The 21,037-nt window shown below is 43.9% G+C and overlaps 2 protein-coding genes across 4 annotated transcripts in view; one reads left to right on the top strand and one right to left on the bottom strand.

The window, feature by feature from the left end:
- The window catches only part of ppp1r26 (protein phosphatase 1, regulatory subunit 26), a 155,224-nt gene that overhangs the window by 73,760 nt on the left and 60,427 nt on the right, over positions 1 to 21,037 (top strand). For 2 of the 3 annotated variants that reach the window (XM_039762615.1, XM_039762614.1), the window contains exon 6: positions 4,180 to 4,239. The exons of the other annotated variant lie outside the window; for it this stretch is intronic. In XM_039762615.1, coding sequence (XP_039618549.1) covers positions 4,180 to 4,239 — 60 coding nt within the window. The remainder of the gene's footprint in view (positions 1 to 4,179; positions 4,240 to 21,037) is intronic. 3 annotated transcript variants of the gene reach the window in all.
- LOC120535075 (UPF0691 protein C9orf116 homolog) lies at positions 10,131 to 19,180 on the bottom strand. Its single transcript, XM_039762620.1, has 3 exons — positions 18,779 to 19,180; positions 13,025 to 13,103; positions 10,131 to 10,783 (listed from the first exon to the last, which is right to left on the bottom strand). Exons 1-3 carry the CDS (start codon positions 18,904 to 18,906, stop codon positions 10,595 to 10,597), a joined length of 396 nt encoding a protein of 131 aa, XP_039618554.1. The 5' UTR covers positions 18,907 to 19,180; the 3' UTR covers positions 10,131 to 10,594.

Raw genomic sequence — 21,037 nt, 5'->3', positions numbered from 1 at the left:
AGCACCCTTCTTGCTGTCAACCTTACTACATCTGCTGTAGTTTCCCAGTTGTCTGGTGACTCTTCACTACCACCCAGTGCCAGTCTCACCTCCTCCCTAAACTCAACCTTGCAGTCTTCCTTTTTCAACCTCCACCATTTGATCCTTGGCTCTTCCCTCACTCTTTTCCTCTTCTTGATCTCCAACATCATCCTACAGACCACCATCCCATGCTGTCTAACTTCACTTTCACCTGTCACCACTTTGCAGTTTTCAGTCTCCTTCAGATTGACTCTTCTGCATAGGATGTCATCTACCTGTGTGCGTCTTCCTCCACTCTTGTACGTAACTCTGTGTTCCTCCCTCTTCTTAAAATGCATATTCACCACAGCCATGTCCATCCTTTTGGCAAAATCCACTATCCTCTGACCTTCTTCATTCATTCCTCTCCTGGACACCATACCTACCCATCACCTCCTCGTCTCGTCTGTTCACTTCACCAACATGCCCATTGAAATCACCACTTTCTGTCCATCACTTCATCCAACTTATTCCAAAAATCTTCTTTCTCCTCCATCGCACACCCAACTTGTGGTGCGCATGTACTAACAACATTCATCATCATACCTCCAATTTCCAGCTTCATCATCATCACTCTGCCTGACACTCTTTTCACCTCCAAACACTCTTGACGTGCTTCAGAATAACTCCTACTCCATTTCTCCTCCCATCCGCACCATGATTGAACAATTTGAATCCCCCTCCGATCCACCTGGCCTTACTCCCCTCTTTCACACACAATATATCAGCCTTCCTCCTCTCCATCATATCTGCTAACTCTCTCCCCATACCAGTCATACTGTCATCATTCACGATTCCTACCCTCAGCTCCACTCTCTTTACTTTCCTCCTCTCCTCCTGCCTCCGGACACGTCTTCCCCCTCTCCTTCTTCTTCTTCTTCGGCCAACAGTAGCCCAATTTCCACCAGCACCCTGCTGGCTAACAGTACTGGTGGCGGTCGTTGTTAAACCGGTGGCTCAACCGATCCGGTATGGAAATTTGTATTCCATCCGTCCATCCATTTTCTAACCCGCTGAATCCGTATACAGGGTCACGGGGGTCTGCTGGAGCCAATCCCAGCCAACACAGGGCACAAGGCAGGAACCAATCCTGGGCAGGGAAATTTGTATTGTTTACCGCATATTGATTTGGCAAAATTTTACACCGGATGCCCTTCCTGACGTAACCCTCCCCATTTATCCAGGCTTGGGACCGGAGTGAAGAAACACACTGGTTTGTGCGTCCCCTGTGGCTGGGTTGTAAAGATCATGCTGCTGTGCTTTCTTAATGTAGAATAAGAGAAGAGTAAAAAAAATCCCAGCTAATTAAATGAGACCAGTGCTATCAGGTGTTGTCACTGATTAAGGATCTGGTTGGAACAAAAACCTGCAGCCACAAGGGGGTCCCCAGGACCGAGTTTGGGAAACACTGGTCTAGACTGAGAGAGAGAGAGAGAGAGAAAGAAAGAGAGACACTCATCCCCAAACTGTTTTTCAAGTCTCAGAATAAATCCGAGATGGAATCATTTGTCAAAACGTGAATAATAATGCACTGTGAAACACTACTGTGTACCTCATGTTGATTACAACGGACAGGGATGGGGGAAAGAGCAGCCAGCATTGCTAATGACGAGTTCAGATATGCGTGCGTTTGCTCAATGAGTCAGGTCCACCTTGCACTATTTATAAGCATGACACCCCTCGTATTACGTTTTTATGTTGTTGCTTGTGTTCTTTTTTCCCTATGTGGTGGCATTCTTGAAGGTACGGAAAATATTTTTATGAGGAAGGACTAGGACAAGAGTTCCCATAGTGGTCGATATCAACCCCCAGGGGTCGATTTGAACTTTCTAGGGGTCGATAGTTTCAATAAAAAAATTGGGGGTCAACAACAGCCAGAATAGACCCCCTTACTACTGCTATTTGTTTGTTACTTCAAAATATCTATGATTCCAGTAGGTACCTAATTAAGAAGTAAAATAATTCAAAAAAACACTTTTTTGATAAAAACATATTACATTACCAAACTTAAAATGTGTCGTTAAAAGAGTCACGCGTAAGAATGCATGAAAATACACGTAGCACAAACATGTCTGTGCATTGTCTTATCGAACGTATCAAAGCAAGTGCAGACATGAAAAACCGCTGCATGGCCGCACTGGCTCGCGGTGGGCCGAGACGACGGATATTCGATATTAGCAGAATCTATCAGTCTTGTACGGTCATGCTTTCATAAAACACTAGAAATTGGTTTGTTTGATGTGACATGTACTTATTTATGATTGGAACTTTAAATATAATCATTTATTGAGGAGCAGTACTACGAAAAAGAAAATCAGGAGACACAGTTTATTTATTCAAGTTTGAACAAAAATCTTCTGTTTCAAGCAAGTACATACTTTATTGTTTGGGTTTTGTTTTTTTTTATCACAGGGGCTGTCGAAATTGTTTGTTAATAAAAGTTTTCATTTCTTCAGATAATAATATGACTGAATCAAAAAAGAAATGCAGACAGTACAGCTTGGACTATTTGAACTTATTTTGAATTTACATATTTATTTCATAAATGTCAAAAATGTAAAAAAAATCTCTGCTCGTATTTTTTTCCTTTACCTTTTTCCGTTAGTGCAGGTTTCAATATTAAGTGTTGCACAAGATAATGCCATATTTCATAGTCCTCTTATCTTTTTCAATCATTTATTACAAGTGATTAAAATGAAGAGTTTGATATCTAGTGAAATTTTTAATATCGAGTACTGTACAAATGTATTAATTTGAGTAAGTAAAGTAAATGACTAGGGGGTCGACGGTTTTAAAAGTTTTTGGTAAAGGGGTCTGCAGCTGAAAAAAGTTTGGGAACTCTTGGACTAGGAGATGGACTTGGTCAAAAAGTTAAACAAAGTTTCATTTCCAAGCAGTCAAACCTACAGTACATTTTGTCATGATTGGGAGTCAGGATCATAATGAGAAAAAGTCAGTCCTGCTTTACTGTATCTGCTTAGAAAAGTCCTCACCCCGTTGGGCTTAACTCCAGCCCTCAGCAGACCCCCAGATTAACCTTGAATGTCCTTTAATATGAAAATGGTTAGGAAGGAAGAGGGGGTTATGTCAAACAGAATGTAATCACAAGGCCTACGAGCCACATCTTAGTTAGCACATCTGGATTCGTCTAGAAAGCATTTAGGGAATGAGGCCTTATTTTAGGAGTGTGTTAGAGATGAATATGCGGACCATAATTTCAATGCACATCTTATAAGTAAAATTAATAAGGCAGGTTTACAGGGAGATATCCAGTCATGGGGGACTTCAACTACCTGAATGTTAGCTGGGCTAACCTTGCAAATAGTGGAGCATGAGAACAGGAGTTCGTAGACGTAATCGTTTTTTTTAACACAGTAGGTGAAAGCACCAATGCAAGGAGAAGAAGCCTGTGTAGAACGAATATTTTGTAATAATCAGGATAGAATTCTGGAGTGTAGATGTGATTGAACCGCTAGGGTCTTGTAAACCATAATATAATATAAATCTCAGTGTTTTGGAAGAGTGTGAAAGCAAAAATCTGGTTGGGCAAATTTTGAGCAGATGCAGTAAAATTTAAGGAGGATAGACTGGCTTTATCCAGCAGGGGGCGCTAGCTCTTTTGTTGGAATGAGTTCTTTATTAATTGCAGCGTGTTACACAACCCGAAACTATATCGATATAATATAAAAAGGGCGATACCCCTCCCTTAGTGATGCGGCGGTAAGAAATCACATAGAAGAAATACCTTACTGTAGCTTTCTTTAATGACAGTTTACGCTGCATAACAAACGAAGGAAGCCATGGCAAGACCCTACGGAGTGGGGACCTGATGTGTAGAGTCTGCCATTTTCGTCGCTGCGTTGGAAGGATTTTCAAGGGTACAACTCGGGTACCAACCATGTCCGTCAAACGGCCTGTGAGGGATTAATGCACCATCCAAGTTTGGCTCCTGCCTTAAACCCAGTTCTGACTCTCCTGAATTGAATTAAATGGGAAGAAGAATTTTAGATATTTTTTTTTTTTGTGTGTGTGTGTGTACTATGAATTTGCATAAAGTGAAAAAGCTTGAGGATTCTATGTTGTATTTGCATTCATCAAACTGTTCTTGTTTCTGTTTAGACTTCCTAATAAGAAAACCAGGAGGAATATTTTGAGAAAAATGTTGATGAAGAGGAAAAGGTAAATCATCTTTTGCTAGAAGAATTATTCCTGCCTTGTGCCCTGTGTTGGCTGGGATTGGCTCCAGCAGACCCCCGTGACCCTGTGTTCGGATTCAGCGGGTTAAATAGCTGAATCCGAACACAGAGTCACGGGGGTCTGCTGGAGCCAATCCCAGCCAACACAGGGCACAAGGCAGGAACCAATCCCGGGCAGGGTGCCAGCCCAACGCAGGACACACACACACACACACACCAAGCACACACTAGGGACAATTTAGAATCGCCAATGCACCTCATCTGCATGTCTTTGGACTGTAGGAGGAAACCCACGCAGACACGGGGAGAACATGCAAACTCCACGCAGGGAGGACCTGAGAAGTGAACCCGGGCCACCTAACTGCAAGGCAGCAGCGCTACCACGCCCTATATATATATATATATATATATATAGTTATATATTGTATATTATATATATATATATATATATATATATATATATATATATATATATATATATATATATATATATATATATAGATAAATAGTTATATATATATATATGTATATATATATATATAGTGGAAGACAGCCCCCCGTACACAGACAGACAGACACCAAATGTCCAAAACATACACGTTTACTGCTGTTCTCTCTCTATACAACACAACACAATGCTGTATTACTCACTCCCTTCTTCTCTATCCTTGAATCCTTCTGCCGCCTCTACTCCTTTCCCCACAAGCTCAGTCTTCCTCCTCCCGACTCCGGCTCTTCTACTGGGGGGAGGCGGTCTCTTTTATAACAACCCGGATGTGCTCCAGGTGCTCTGTGACAATCTTCCGGTGGCACTTCCTGGAGTGGCGGAAGTGCCTCATTAGCACCTGGAAGCACTCTGGGTGTCCCTGGAATTCCTTCTGGCAGCACCCCCAAGTGTGGTATCCAGGGTTCCATAATCGTCCGGGCGTCCCCTGGCGGTGACCACTGGCCCCAACAGGGATGAGCTTCCTAGCTCTGTTACGGTGGCCCCCATGCAGACCAGGGCGGTTGCCCTCTCGTGGCCCAGGGGAGGTATTGTCCTTCTTGTGGACCTTTCAGGCGTCCCGACTGGGCAGGGTCCCCAGCCTTCTGCTATCATATATATATATATATATATATATATATATATATATATGAAACATATGTAACATTTTGAGGTGCAGGGCTTCTCTTGCTGGAAACAGTTTTCAGGCAAATTAGCCTTTAAATGAATGTTAATAAACGTATGCGCTCTATGGCCAAATGTATGTGGACACCCACCCCTCCAAATGACTGAGTTTAGGTGTTTTGTTGTTGCGCTGCCGCCTCTCAGGGTTCACATCATGGCTGGCCTGTACACTGGGACTGTGAGTGCTGTGCAGAATGGAGGCAAAACCTCTGATATTTTTCCTAGTTGATTCTGGGGTCCAGCAGCTGGGGGGCATCTGTTAGTGAAGAGAGACTCACTGATATTGACTTTGCTGATGATGCCGTGATCTTTGTGAAGTCAATTGGGGGTCTGGAGAAACTGAGTGAGGGGTCTGAGTGTCTGGGCTTGCGAGGGTCCTGATAAAAACCAACATCCAGGCCTTAAATGACCTCTTGGGCAAGCAGTGTGCCTGTCTGTGGAGAGAGTGTCGACCTCATCATTGAGAGGTTTACTTATCTCAGCAGTGACATTCATGTGACTCTGGTGACTCATCCTATGAAGTCAGTAGACAGATTGGGAGAGTATGGGGGGGTCATGAGATCATAAAGGGGTGCGTGGCACTCCTGATATCTTTGATAATGGACGAAGGTCCAAGTCTTTAGAGTCCTGGTGCTCCCTGTTTGTTTGTGAGACATGGACGCTATCGGTGACCTGAGATGAAGACTGGACTCCTCTTCAGAGAATCCTTGGGTGCCGCTGGTTTGACTTTGTGTTGCTCATGGGGTCCTGAATGAGGCACATGACCTGCATTGTGAGGGAGCGTCAGTTACGGCACTACAGCCATGTGGCGCGTTTCCCAGAGGGTGATCCGCGTCACAGGATTCTCAATGTTGAGTGACTGGACGAGGCCACCCACATAACACCAGGCTTCAGCAGATAGATAGTCATTTCGCGGGGGACTGGACCACATGTCTGTATGGGGGTTTGCCAACCAGGATCCCGAGCTGTTTCGTTGTGTGGTGAGTGTGGCACGCTGTACCAGTGAAGGCTCCCCAACTTGACCTGACCTGTTCCCATTGCTTGTTTTCCATGTGGAATTCCGCCAGGTGCTTTAGTTTTCTCCCATAGTTCAAAGACGTTCCAAGTTAGGTGGTGTTTGTGTTTTCACTCTTAGATGAACTGGTGCCCTGCCCAAGGATCATTCCTGCATTTTGCTCAACGCTTGCTGGGATTGGCTGCAGATTCCCCTCAACCTTGCCCTGAATAAATGCGTTTAGATGGAAGATGGATGGGAAAAGGTTTGCTTTAGTACCTTCGGTGTAATTGTCAGGTAGAACTCATTTCCTGCTTATGATTTGGAGCTCACTTTATCAACTAGGTTTCATTTTCTGGTCCCATAATCCTCATTCTGCCATTTTTTACTCCTGGCCGAACACAGTGAATGAAGACGTGTACATTTTGATCATGTCATGTCCAGTTAAATGTTTGGTCACACAACAACTAAACCTTTTGACATCGGCAAGTTAGCCATAGGGTGGCACAGTGGGTAGCGCTGCTGCCTCGCAGTATGGAGACCTGGGTTTGCTTCTCGGGTCCTCCCTGCATGGAGTTTGCATGTTCTCACCGTGTCCGCGTGGTTTCCTCCCACAGTCCAGTGATATGCAGGTTAGGTGCATTGGCGATCCTAAAGTGTACCTAGAGTGTGCTTGGTGTGTGTGTGCCCTGTGGTGGGCTGGCACCCTGCATATGGATTTGATCCTGCCTTGCGCCCTATGTTGGCTGGGACTGGCTCCAGCAGACCCCCGTGACCCTGTAATTAGAATATAGCGGGTTGGAAAATGACTGACTGATTATCTATCTATCTATCTATCTATCTATCTGTTATATAGTGCCTTTCACATCTATCTGTCTATCTACCTACCTATCTATCGTGCCTTTCACATCTATCTGTCTATCTGTTATATAGTGCCTTTCACATCTATCTGTCTATCTGTTATATAGTGCCTTTCACATCTATCTATCTATCTATTATATAGTGCCTTTCACATCTATCTGTCTATCTACCTACCTATCTATCGTGCCTTTCATATCTATCTATCTGCTATATAGTGCCTTTCACATCTATCTATCTATCTATCTATCATGCCTTTCATATCTATCTATCTATATAGTGCCTTTCACATCTGTCTATCTATCTATCTACTTATCTACAGTGCCAATCATTTCTATCTATCTATCATATAGTGCCTTTCATGTCTATCTATATATCAATAGTGCCTTTCACATCTATTTGTCTATTTATTATATAGTGCCTTTCACATCTTTCATATCTATCTATCTATCTATCTAGGTGGCACAGTGGTAGTGCTGCTCCCTCGCAGTTAGGAGACCTGGGTTCACTTCCCAGGTCCTCCCTGCGTGGAGTTTGCATGTTCTCCCCGTGTCTGCGTGGGTTTCCTCCCACAGTCCAAAGACATGCAGGTGAGGTACATTGGCAATCCTAAAATTGTCCCTAGTGTGGGTGTATGTGCCCTACAATGGGCTGGCGCCCTGCCCGGGGTTTGTTTCCTGCTTTGCGCCCTGTGCTGCCTGGGATTGGCTCCAGCAGACCCCAGTGTTAGGATATAGCGGGTTGGATAATGGATGGATGTTAGCCATAGCCACAACTGGCACATTGGATGAGTAGGTGTTAATACTAAAATGGCCAGTAAGAGTAAATGGAACAGTTATCGATCAGGATTTATGAGACGTGTTTAACCATGGAAATAGGATTTAACACAAATGTGTTGTACACCGGATCTTCAACATGTTCCTTATACATTGGAATGTCCATGTTGTGCTTATTAAATTAGGCACAGTCAAGCACAAAAAATAAAAAGGGGGCAACAGGACTTGAGCTCTATGGCCTAAAAGCAGGACGGATGCTGGTGCCAGGAAGGATCTGATTTAGAGGCTTAACCAAAGTCTCATCGAGTTCATCGAGTGCACGTCTCTTCAGAATGGTCACAGTGATATAATACTAACAAAAGACGGTGAGATTTAGCATTTACTACTGTGCACAAAATGCTAATAATATTTAAATGTCCACCTAAATCCGGGGTGTCCACCTACTGTCATGGTGGGCCGCAGTGGCTGCAGGTTTTCATTCTCACCCTTTACCTAATCGGTTTTCACTGCTAATGAACTCCTTTGCCCTTCATTTTAATGGCCCCGTTTTGAAGGATTCGGTTCTGTAAACTGATTCCTTTCTTCATTAAACAGAAATGAGACGTGAAACGAGCTGACAGATGAGCCGCTAAACTGGGATTTTAAACTCCAGCCAATTTCACTCTAACCGAACTCTTAATGAGAAGCCAATTCTTGCTGTTAATTGAAGCCGTTATTGAATATCAGGACTTGTTGCTGCTCTCTTTCTGTTGATTTTCTGTTTTTTCTAAGACCACCATAAAGATGTTTTGGCGACCTGAGCAGACCAACATGACTGAGACCTTTACTTTTCTTGCTCGTGTTGTGTCTCGTTATTGTTTGGCTGCTCATTAAGAAAAAATAAACAACTGAGGGGGTCGGAGTTACTGTACGTCAATTAAAACGAAGGCAAAACAAGTGAATCAGCAGCAGAAACGTCTCACTAATTAAGAAGATGATTAGAATGAAAACCTACAACCACTGCGGCCCACCAGGACTGGAGTTGGACACCCCTGACCTAAACTGATGCATTCCTGCTGAGAATATTGATCCATACATCAGTTTGCAGAGTGAGCTTCATCTGCATAAGCAGGAATGCTGGCTTTGGCTCATCCTCCTCCTCCTCCTCCTCCTCCGTCTGCCAGCTTGAGCAGTCAGTCAGTCAGTCAGTCATTATCCAACCCATTATATCCCAGCACAGGGTCATGGGGGTCTGCTAGAGCCAATCCCAGCCAACACAGGGCGCAAGGCTGGAACAAATCCCTGGGCACACTAGCAATAATTGAGGATGGCCAATGCACCTAACCTGCATGTCTTTGGACTGTGGGAGGAAACCCACGCAGACACGGGGAGAACATGCAAACTCCACGCAGCGAACCCAGATCTCCTTACTGTGAGGCAGCTGCGCTACCACTGTGCCACCGTGCCAGCTTGAGCAGATATAGTTAAATAGTATGACCACTAGGAGGTGTTGCAGCACCTCAAACACGACTCCACAGATAAGAGTCCTGGGTTCCAAAAATGAATATTTATTTAACAGAATACCTTCAGCAGGTTTCTCTCTGTACAATTCCTCTCCTGACTCCGACTCAATCTGAATGAGGCAGAGCTGCTCCTTTTATACAAGACCCAGAAGTTCCAGGTCAGGAAGAAGCCTCAGAAAAGTAGGGAGCCCAAGTCCCTGTGGCACACCCTGGCAGCACCCCTGGAACCCAGCAGGGCCAGTCCGTGGGACTACATTTCCCAGCATGCCCTAGGGGGTGTCCATTTGGGTGATATAATCCAGTGATGCTGCCATCTAGTGTCTGAATGAAGTGAACATTTCATTTAAGTTCTCTTCCCCCTGTCGTTCCAGCGTGCTGACATCTCAATGCCGGCATCTCTTTTGTGGCGCTGGCACCTTCTGTCGTTCTCCTGGTTGAGGCAGGGAGTGTCCTGCTTTCCCTTCTTGTCCAATTATAAGCGTCACCTCCCAGCCGAGACGCCAGCCCACGTCTGCCATCTTTTATAACAGATTGCAATTTCTTTTCTAATTCGCAACAACCTTTTTAAGAGCCACATTGCCACGAGAACTCATTTTATTTTATTTTCTTTACAGAATAATGCAGGTTAACAAGAACTGAGTCTTTAAAGGAAATCAGCCCGTTGCAGTCTTCAGCTAAGCCTTTGTGGATCCCGTTGAAAAATTAATTAAGCTTATCGTTGTTATGCATCCCAGATTCTCTGGAGCCGTCTTCAAGAACCTCGAGTTTCATTCGTGTTAATGGGTGTGTTTAAACAAAGGGAGAGTTTATGTGCAAGTTATGTAATGTTTCCTTCTTTAACGTCATTGTGTTTAATAAACATTCTAGTTAGTAATTGTCTCTAGTAAACATGTTCCTGCTTCACTACTCACTCCTATTTTACAGTTACACAGCTGATTTGAATTTCATTCACCACGATTCTTTGGTTTGGTATCAACGTTGTACAGTAATCGTCACCTCGTCCCACCCGGTGCACTTCGTGTGTCTGTGGACGTGGCCGCCTATCCCGTGTTAGTCGGGTCTTTCATATTGTAGTAAGCGTGGAATTTAACTCGGTCTTTGTACGTCATGAGAATGTCTGCTTCAGAAACGTAGTTCCTGTCAACAAACGTATTGAGTCCGTCATTGCTGTACATCCCACAGTGCTGCAGGGGCTTAGTAAACTTCTGGGATTTCCCATGAAACATTGTCTGAAAAAAAAGGAGAAAAAAAGAGTCGGGTCATCTTTGAGGGTCCGGCACCGAAAAAAATTCAAGTGCGATCATTAGACTGTGTGAACAGAATTATTTTACTGATTTCAGAGACTCTGTTACCACATTTTCATTTCATAGTGAGTTATAATGAAATGTGATTAATTACATGTGTTAGCAGACTGCAATACATAGGAAAAGTGGGACTATTAGCAGTTTTAAGGAGAACGGAGATGTTCAGGATTGTGGAAACTGTCCACCGTAAAAGAATAAATAAGTGTCTGGCTGTGTGTCTGCCTGTCCAGTTGCTCTGTCTCTGTCATTCCAAAAGGTGGCGCACCACAGACATTAATGGTGCTTTTACAAATCCCATCCCAAATGGCATATAAAAGAGACATATGACTTGCATTTGTCGTTTCAGCAGATGACACAGGATGCGCCATCTGTTGGAAAGACAAGTGCAGTATATTTTATTCCTATCTCAAGAAAAGACCAAGCAGCTGTGTGTCTGTCCAGTTGCTATGTGTCTGTCATTCCTAAAGAACATTTTTAGTGATAGAAGACACACAGACAGACACCTATCTTTGTATTGAGGTGGAAATAAAGTGCACTGCATTTGTCATTTCGACAAAGTGTACGTCACAAACTTTTGTATTAATGCATTTTCTTCCTACAAATGTCTGTGATGCACCATCTGTTGGAAAGGGTAAGTCTCCGTGTGTCTGTCCAGTTGCCATGTCTCCATTGTTCTTAAAGATGGCAAATCACAAACATTTTTAGCAATAAAAGACAGACACACAGACACTTATCCTTTTATTAAGGCGGAAGTAAAATGAATTGCATTTGTCATTTCAACAGAGGGCACATCACGTGCATTTTCTTACTACAAATGTCTGTGATGCATCGTCTGTTGGAAAGGACAAGTCTCTGTGTGTCTGTCCAGTTTCCATGTCTCTGTCATTCTAAAAGATGGCAAATCACAAACATTTTTAGTGATGAAATACATTGCACTTGTCATTCCAGTCAGTGGAGCATGAAACATTAACGGTGCTTTTACAAATCCCATACCAAATGGCATATAAAAGAGACATATGACTTGCATTTGTCGTTTCAGCAGATGACACAGGATGCGCCATCTGTTGGAAAGACAAGTGCAGTATATTTTATTCCTATCTCAAGAAAAGACCAAGCATCTGTGTGTCTGTCCAGTTGCTATGTGTCTGTCATTCCTAAAGAACATTTTTAGTGATAGAAGACACACAGACAGACACCTATCTTTGTATTGAGGTGGAAATAAAGTGCACTGCATTTGTCATTTCGACAAAGTGCACGTCACAAACTTTTGTATTAATGCATTTTCTTACTACAAATGTCTGTGATGCACCATCTGTTGGAAAGGGTAAGTCGCTGCGTGTCTGTCCAGTTGCCATGTCTCCATTGTTCTTAAAGATGGCAAATCACAAACATTTCCAGTAATAAAATGCGTTGCACTTGTCATTCCAGTCAGTGGAGCATCAAACATTAACGGTGCTTTTAAAAAGCCCATTCCAAATAGCATATAAAAGAGACATATGACTTGCATTGGTCATTTCAACAGATGGCACAGGATGCACCATCTGTTGGAAAGACAAATGCAGTTTATTTTATTTCCATCTTAAGAAAAGGATAAGCATGTGTGTGTCTGTCCAGGTGCTATGTATCTGTCATTCTAAAAGATGGCAAACCACAAACATTTTTAGTAATAAAATGCATTGCATTTGTCATTCCAGTCAATGGCAAACCACAAACATCAACACTACTTTTGTAAATTTCATACCAAATGGCATATAGCAGAGACATATGCATTGCATTTGACATTTCAACAAATGTTGCATGCCAACTATTGTAGTAATGCATTTTATTATATCAAACGTTTATGATGTGCCATCTGTTGGAATGATACCTGCATCCTATTACTATACTATCTGTGCTTTAGCCTGTCTAGAATGTCTGTGATGCCCCGTCGGTTGGAGTGACAAATGCAATGCATTTTACTTCCATCTTAAGAAAAGGATAAGGGTCTGTGTGTTTGTCTGCTTGCAAGGTACGTATCTGTCATTCCAAAAGAGAAATAAATAAGTGGGAGTCCCTGCAAAAGTCTGCCTTTGACAAGACCTCTCGGGGTTTGTGTGTCGCGTGTTGCGCTTTCAGGGCTCAAAATTTACAAAAGGGGAAAATGAAAAGAGCGAAAAGTCTCCTCACCGGCATCTCATGGATGGTTGGCCTCTTGCTCCCGTAGTCCTGATTTAAAGTTCTGTATAGTGGGTGAGTTTTCTTGCCGCTGCAAAAATGAAAACGTTTTGTTAACCCTTAAACTGCCACATACTTTCTAATGCACCTCCAGACACTTTTTTTGATGCACTTTTTCAGTAAGCGTCACAATTCACAAAGAAAAAGTGAAATTTTAATGGAACATGTATACATGTACATTATCATGCAGAGAGCATCACAATTACTGCAACGCTGATCATTTTACACTCACCTAAAGGATTATTAGGACCACCATACTAATACGGTGTTTGACCCCCTTTTGCCTTCAGAACTGCCTTAATTCTACGTGGCATTGACTCAACAAGGTGCTGAAAGCATTCTTTACAAATGTTGGCCCATATTGATAGGATAGCATCTTGCAGTTGATGGAGATTTGTGGGATGCACATCCAGGGCACGAAGCTCCCGTTCCACCACATCCCAAAGATGCTCTATTGGGTTGAGATCTGGGGACTGTGGGGGCCATTTTAGTACAGTGAACTCATTGTCATGTTCAAGAAACCAATTTGAAATGACTCGAGCTTTGTGACATGGTGCATTATCCTGCTGGAAGTCGCCATCAGAGGATGGGTACATGGTGGTCATGAAGGGATGGACATGGTCAGAAACAATGCTCAGGTAGCCCGTGGCATTTAAATGATGCCCTATTGGCACTAAGGGACCTAAAGTGTGCCAAGAAAACATCCCCCACACCATTACACCACCACCACCAGCCTGCACAGTGGTAACAAGGCATGATGGATCCATGTTCTCATTCTGTTTACTCCACCATTTGAATGTCTCCACAGAAATCGAGACTCGTCAGACCAGGCAACATTTTTCCAATCTTCAGCTGTCCAATTTTGGTGAGCTCGTGCAAATTGTAGCCTCTTTTTGCTATTTGTAGTGGAGATGAGTGGTACCCGGTGGGGTCTTCTGCTGTTGTAGCCCATCCGCCTCAAGGTTGTGCGTGTTGTGGCTTCACAAATGCTTTGCTGCATACCTCGGTTGTAACGAGTGGTTATTTCAGTCAAAGTTGCTCTTCTATCAGCTTGAATCAGTCGGCCCATTCATTCTCCTCTGACCTCTAGCATCAACAAGGCATTTTCGCCCACAGGACTGCCGCATACTGGATGTTTTTCCCTTTTCACACCAGTCTTTGTAAACCCTAGAAATGGTTGTGCGTGAAAATCCCAGTAACTGAGCAGACCAGCCCGTCTGGCACCAACAACCATGCCATGCTCCAAATTGCTGAAATTACCTTTCTCTGCCGTTCTGACATTCAGTTTGGAGTTCAGGAGATTGTCTTGACCCCTAAATGCATTGAAGCAACTGCCATGTGATTGGTCGATTAGATAATTGCATTAATGAGAAATTGAACAGGTGTCCCTAATAATCCTTTAGGTGAGTGTACACACTGCTAATAACCAGAACAATATGTAGAAGGTCTCGTAAATGCCAAAAGGGACTCTGCTCCATTGAGCCCTTAACCTGCAACTGCTGAGCGCTTTGAGTAGTGAGAAAAGCGCTACAGAAATGCAAAGAATTATTATTATTATTATTAAGGTGCAAGTGACGCCATTGATGAAATTCAGTAAATCACCGAGCCGACTGCGCTTGACCTGGCTGCACGCAAACACACAGAGGTAAGCGCTGATGCTGGCAGGCTGGTCTAGTGCAGCGGCTCCATCCCAGGGACAGTGAGGCTGCAGGGGGCGCCAGTGGTCACGAGCTGGCTGCCCAACGAATGTACGGCACGGACCGGTCAGTTCCAGTGTGCTGGCAAATGACTATAGCCGGTGGTGGTGGTGGTTTAAGGGTTAAAGAAGGATCGGCACTAGTGATGAGCGAGCACCAAAGTGTTCGGGTGTTCGGTGCGAATACATCGCGATGTTCGTGTACTCTACCGAGCACCCGAGTATAATGTAAGTCAATGGGAGACAACCTGCTCTGAAGAGGTCAGAAAGTGACAGAAACACCACCCGGATGGACCAGGAACAGCATGGGGACGATGTCTGGATGCATCTTGGACTCCCAAGTCGCTGCTGGGAACCAGTTTGTCCGAGTTGTACGCCACTTTTACAGACTGACAAAAACACGCCCAAAACACCCCCAAAAAAATCAATTTTACAGGAAAAATGACGCTCTAAAACATGATATGCCAGTGCCTGCAGGTGAGCCGACGCTCTAAAACATGATATGCCAGTATCTGCATATATAACACCCGATGACGTGTTCTGGCCAGCCAATCACTGTAATGCCAGCACCTGACATGGCTACTGGCATTACAGTGAGGGCAGCACTTACCTGCCCCTTGATTGGCGGTCTCCAGCCCGTGAAACGTGCGGGGCGGAGACTCTAGCATGGCGCACGAGAACATGTGGTGATCGTTCAAGTAGCGCCATGCTTCGGGCATAGCGCCATGCTCGAGCCGAACACGTGCTCAGCCGAGCACGCTCACTCATCACTAATCAGCACATGTGAGTGGCGTGCAGACTCATAAAAATGAAACAAGTGACAAAAGCATAACGTGCATCACGAGTGGACTGAGGGGAGCAAATAATAAGGATAACATAAAGTATACATATATATATATATATATATATATATACACACACACATACTGTATACACAGTATCTCACCCCTCACATTTTTGTAAATATTTTATTCTGTCTTTTCATGGGACAACACTGAAGATAAGACACTTTGATCCGATGTCCAGTAGTCCGTGTACAGCTTGTATCACAGTGTCAATTTGCTGTCCCCTCAAAATAACTCAACACACAGACATTAATGTTAACAAAAGTGAGTCCACCCCTAAGTGACAAATGTCCAAATTGTGCCCAATGTGCCAGTTATTTGGTGTGGCCGCCCAACATTATTTCCTAGCACTGCCTTAACTCTCTTGGGCATGGAGTTCACACGAGCTTCACAGGTGGCCACTGGACTCCTCTTCCTCTCCTCCATGACGACATCACAGAGCTGGTGGATGTTAGAGACCTTGTGCTCCTCCACCTGCCCCACAAATGCTCAATAGAGTTTAGGTCTGGAGACATGCTTGGCCAGTCCAGCGCCTTTACCCTCAGTGGTCGTCTTGGAGGTGTGTTTGGGGTCGTTATCATGTTGGCATACTGCTCTGCTTCAGTTTGTCACAGTACATGTTGGCATTCATGGTTCCCTCAATGAACTGTAGCTCCCCAGTGCTGGCAGCACTCATGCCACGACACTCCCACCACCACGCTTGACTGTAGGCAGACACCCTTGTCTTTGTACTCCTCACCAGGTTGACGCCACACACGCTTGACACCATCTGAACTAAATAAGTTGATCTCGGTCTCATCAGTTCCAGTAATCCATGTCCTTAGTCTGCTTGTCTTTCTTGTGCATCATCTTTAGAAGAGGCTTCCTTCTGGGACGACAGCCACGCAGACCAATTTGATGCCATATCCGGTGGGCGTACGGTCTGAGCACTGCCAGGCTGACCTCTGCAGCAATGCCGGCATCACTCGTACGTCTGTCTTCAAAAGATGACCTCTGGATGTGACGTTCAGCATGGCGAGGCCTGTTCTGAGTGGAGCCTGTCCTGTTAAACCTGTCGCTGGATGGTCTCGGCCACCGTGCTGCAGCTCAGTTAAGGGTGTTGGCAATCTTCTTATAGCTGAGACCATCTTTATGTGGAGCAACAATTCTTTTTTTCAGATCCTCAGAGAGCTCTTTGCCATGAGGTGCCATGTTGAACTTCCAGTGACCAATATGAGAGAGAGAGTGTGAGGGTGATGACACCAAATTTAACACACCTGAGACCTTGTAACACTAACGAGTCACATGACATTGGGGAGGGAAAATGGCTTCTTGGGCACAGTTTGGACCTTTTTCACTTAGGGGTGGACTCAGTTTTGTTGCCAGCGGTTTAGACATCAATGGCTGTGTGTTGAGTTATTTTGAGGAGACAGCAAATTGACACTGTGATACAAGCTGTACACGGACTACTGGACATCGGATCAAAGTGTCACATCTTCAGTGTTGTCCTATGAAAAGATAGAAGAACATATTTACAAAAATGTGAGGGGTGGACTGACTTTTCTGAGATACTGTGGATAGATAGATAGATAGATAGATAGATAGATAGATAGATAGATGAAAGGCACTATATAATAGATAGATAGATAGATAGATAGATAGATAGATAGATAGATAGATAGATAGATAGATAGATAGATAGATGAAAGGCACTATATAATAGATAGATAGATAGACATACACCAAGAATAGCATGGGGTCAACTCGGGGGGCCGGAGGGTCTCATGTTTCAAGAATATCACGGAATTCTGCGATACGAGCAGCCACAGTGGACCACTTGATGTTGGCTTCATCTCCAACAGGGTTGTCCAACTCCGGTCCTGGTGGGCCGCAGTGGCTGCAGGTTTTCATTCTAACCCGTTTCCTAATCAGTGATCAGTTTTCACTGCTAATGAACTCCTTTTCCCTTCATCTTAATGGCCCTGTTTCTCAGGATTCAGTCCGCTGCACTGAGTCGTTTCTTCATTAAACAGAAATGAGACGTGAAACCCTAAACTCCAGCCACTTTCACTCTAACCAAACTCTTAATGAGAAACCAATTCTTGCTGTTAATTAAAGCCGTTATTGAAATTAGGACTTGTTGCTGCTCTCATTCTGTTGACTTTCTGTTTTTTCTAAGACCACCGTCAAGATGTTTAAGTGACCTGAGCTGACCAACCTGACCGAGACCCTCACCTTTCTTTAGTTTCAGGTGAGCTGCTTTTTGGCTTCTCATTAAAGAAAAACAAAACAAGTGAGGGGTCCGAATCACGTCACTTAAAACAAAGGCGAAACAGCAGCAAAAACGGCTCACTGATTAAGAAGGTTGTTAGAATGAAAACGGCAGTCACAATAGCTCTCCAGGACTGGAGTTGGAGACCCTGCCCTAACGGGTTAAGTTACTCCTATTTACAAAACAGCACGGGGATCGATGACATCGGTGGGTGGTGAGTCGATTTACGCTCTTCTGCTACTTCTCTGCGATTTTAAGTATTGATGAGAGGCCCGGCATCGTCAAGTGTAGCAGAATTCGGAGTCTGAGGGTCCGCTGATGAGTAAGCGTTAAGCTAATCACGTGCTTCTGTAATGGGCGGGGTATTTGATGACGTGTCCTCAGCTGCTGGTCAGTCACCTCCTTCCCTGCGCTGGGTGGCTGGCGCGCATGCGCATATCGATGTCTTGTTCTGACTTTAAAGTTGATTTTGACGCCCCCTAAGAGCCCCTCTTAGAAGGTACAAAAAAAATGACAAATTTCAAATATAAGCGCGAAGGGTGTCGTTTAAAACTTTTTAAAGGTCCATAATTACAAACCATGTTATTTTTCTTTTTTTTTTTTCTTTACAAATGACAATATGTAGACTTTAAGCATTTAAATTAAGCCCACCTTTTACCATTTCAGATATCTGACGCAACTGTTCTTGTTTCTAATGGAGTTAATCCTCATGGAGTACATCGTTATATTTCTTATGAACAACCCGACATGGAGCGTCTTACGCTAATTCAGACTCTTTCAAGTTTAACGTTCAATCGTGCAATACAATATTATAATTTTATTTCACCAAATGACTTTTTTAAGAGCGATGGCTCGCAATGGGGCTATAAAGAATATCTAGAAATCCGTAGGAATTCTGCTGCGCTTCTCCTCACCTGTATCCCTTAAAGCAGTCCGGCTGCTGGAATCTTTTCGGTAACGAGGGGCTCACGCGGTAAACGTCGCTGGTTTTGAGCGGCTCTTTGTTGGTCGATCCCGCGTCGTCAGCTGCTGCGTTTTCCATGCTGCGGCTATTCCTGGTATTAAAAATAGCAAAACATTAAAATGACACGAGGAGCTTTATTTGTGCTGGCCGTCTGTGCGTTTCCCGGCGAGATAATAGCGGAGAACCGTAAACGCATGTCGTTGCTAGGCGACTGTAACGTAGTAACAATAAACATGGAAACTAGCACAGTGAGCGATTATTTCTCGTAAACAGAACAGCAATGGGTTGCACATAACACAAATGAAAACTAATCCTCTGTGGTCAGGTACAAAGTTTAAATGCACGGACTCCTCTTCTCCTTGCAAAACGACGAACACAAGGCAACACGTGACGAGCGGAGAATTCTGCCACTGCGCATGCGCATCCCGCAGTCGCCATCTAGCAGTGCTTGTTAAAGTCCCGTCGTGTTTGTAAAAACCGAGCGCAGGCAGAGAAAATGGAAGAGCTGGCGCCGTGCTTGAGAAAATACTTGTTGGATATAAACTATATTAAGAGCAAAGTTGAGGGCATCCAACGCAAGAAATACTGCAGTGAATAACAATATGGGGGACGAAACGTGGTGCATACAGCCAAAGAGTGGCAGAGGGTTCTGTACTTAATAATTATAAAATTGCGCCCGATAAGATTTCGATTTGGCTTTCGTGGTAGCTGGAGAAACCCACCGTTCATTATGCAGTAAAAGAAGATGTAAGCAAAGTAAGGCCACTTTCATGAAAAAAGGCCGTTATTAAGTAATTGTTTGGAAAATAAGTATACACATTTTATGGAAATTTAAACTGATGGTTCAGAGACCACTTAAGTAATAAGCTAGCATCCATGTTTTATGTAAAAAAAAAGAATATGAAAGGGCCAGTAGAGGATCAGGTGAGGTATCTGCATTCTCAGCAGACGTTGTGGCAATTATTGTTACTATTGAATGGATAAATGAGGTTCAACCTAATAGAGCAGTTGGTGTAAAAGACTCGTTATTATCCTTACTGGTCATAGATTTGGAAAAATAAACTAATCAAAGAGAAGTGACCGTTTATTAGAAGTGACTAAACTTACCAAAACTAATACTGGTGTGAAAAATAGGCATTAGGTTAGAAATGAAAGATTAGAACAATCTAGACGAGAACAGGCCATTCAGCCCAGCAAACCTCACCAGTCCTACCCATCATAGATAGACAGACAGAGAGAGATATGAAAGGCACTATATAATAGATAGATAGATAGATACAGTTCAACAGGAAAGTATTCACAGCGCTTCATTACTTTTTCCACATTTTGTTATGTCACAGCCTTATTCCAAAATGGATAAAATTCTTTTTTTTTTCCTCAGAATTCTACACACAACATCCCATAATGACAACGTGAAATAAGTTTACTTGAGATTTTTGTAAATTTATTAAAATAAAAAACTGAGAAATCCCATGTACATAAGTATTCACAGCCTTTGCTCAATACTTTGTCGATGCCCCTTTGGCAGCAATTCCAGCCTCAAGTCTTTTGAAGATGATGCCACAAGCTTGGCACACCTATCCTTGGCCAGTTTCGCCCATTCCTCTTGGCAGCACCTCTCAGGCTCCATCAGGTTGGATGGGAAGCGTCGGTGCACAGCCATTTTAAGATCTCTCCAGAGATGTTCAATCGGATTCAAGTCTGGGCCCCTCAAGGACATTCACAGAGTTGTCCTGAAGCCACTCCTTTGATATCTTGGCTGTGTGCTTAGGGTCGTTGTCCTGCTGAAAGATGAACCGTCGCCCCAGTCTGAGGTCAAGAGCGCTCTGGAGCAGGTTTTCATCCAGGATGTCTCTGTACATTGCTGCAGTCATCTTTCCCTTTATCCTGACTAGTCTCCCAGTTCCTGATGCTGCCACCACCATGCTTCACTGTAGGGATGGTATTGGCCTGGTGATGAGCGGTGCCTGGTTTCCTCCAAACATGACGCCTGGCATTCACACCAAAGAGTTCAATCTTTGTCTCATCAGACCAGAGAATTTTGTTTCTCATGGTCTGAGAGTCCTTCAGGTGCCTTTTGACAAACTCCAGGCGGGCTGCCATGTGCCTTTTACTAAGGAGTGGCTTCTGTCTGGCCACTCTACCATACAGGCCTGATTGGTGGATTGCTGCAGAGATGGTTGTCCTTCTGGAAGGTTCTCCTCTCTCC

Source organism: Polypterus senegalus, chromosome 9 (genome assembly GCF_016835505.1).
Source record: "Polypterus senegalus isolate Bchr_013 chromosome 9, ASM1683550v1, whole genome shotgun sequence".
NCBI classification, from domain to species: Eukaryota; Metazoa; Chordata; class Cladistia; order Polypteriformes; family Polypteridae; genus Polypterus; species Polypterus senegalus.
Note: the sequence above shows the minus strand (reverse complement) of the source record. Positions and strands in the feature narration are given on the sequence as shown.

Excerpts from the sequence above, each read along its gene's own strand:
- LOC120535075 (XM_039762620.1), bottom strand. The coding sequence starts at position 18,906 with ATGGAAAACGCAGCAGCTGACGACGCGGGATCGACCAACAAAGAGCCG. Across the intron at positions 13,104-18,778 it reads GACTGCTTTAAGGGATACAG|CGGCAAGAAAACTCACCCAC; the intron begins GTGAGGAGAAGC and ends TCATTTTTGCAG. Across the intron at positions 10,784-13,024 it reads CAACCATCCATGAGATGCCG|ACAATGTTTCATGGGAAATC; the intron begins GTGAGGAGACTT and ends CTTTTTTTTCAG.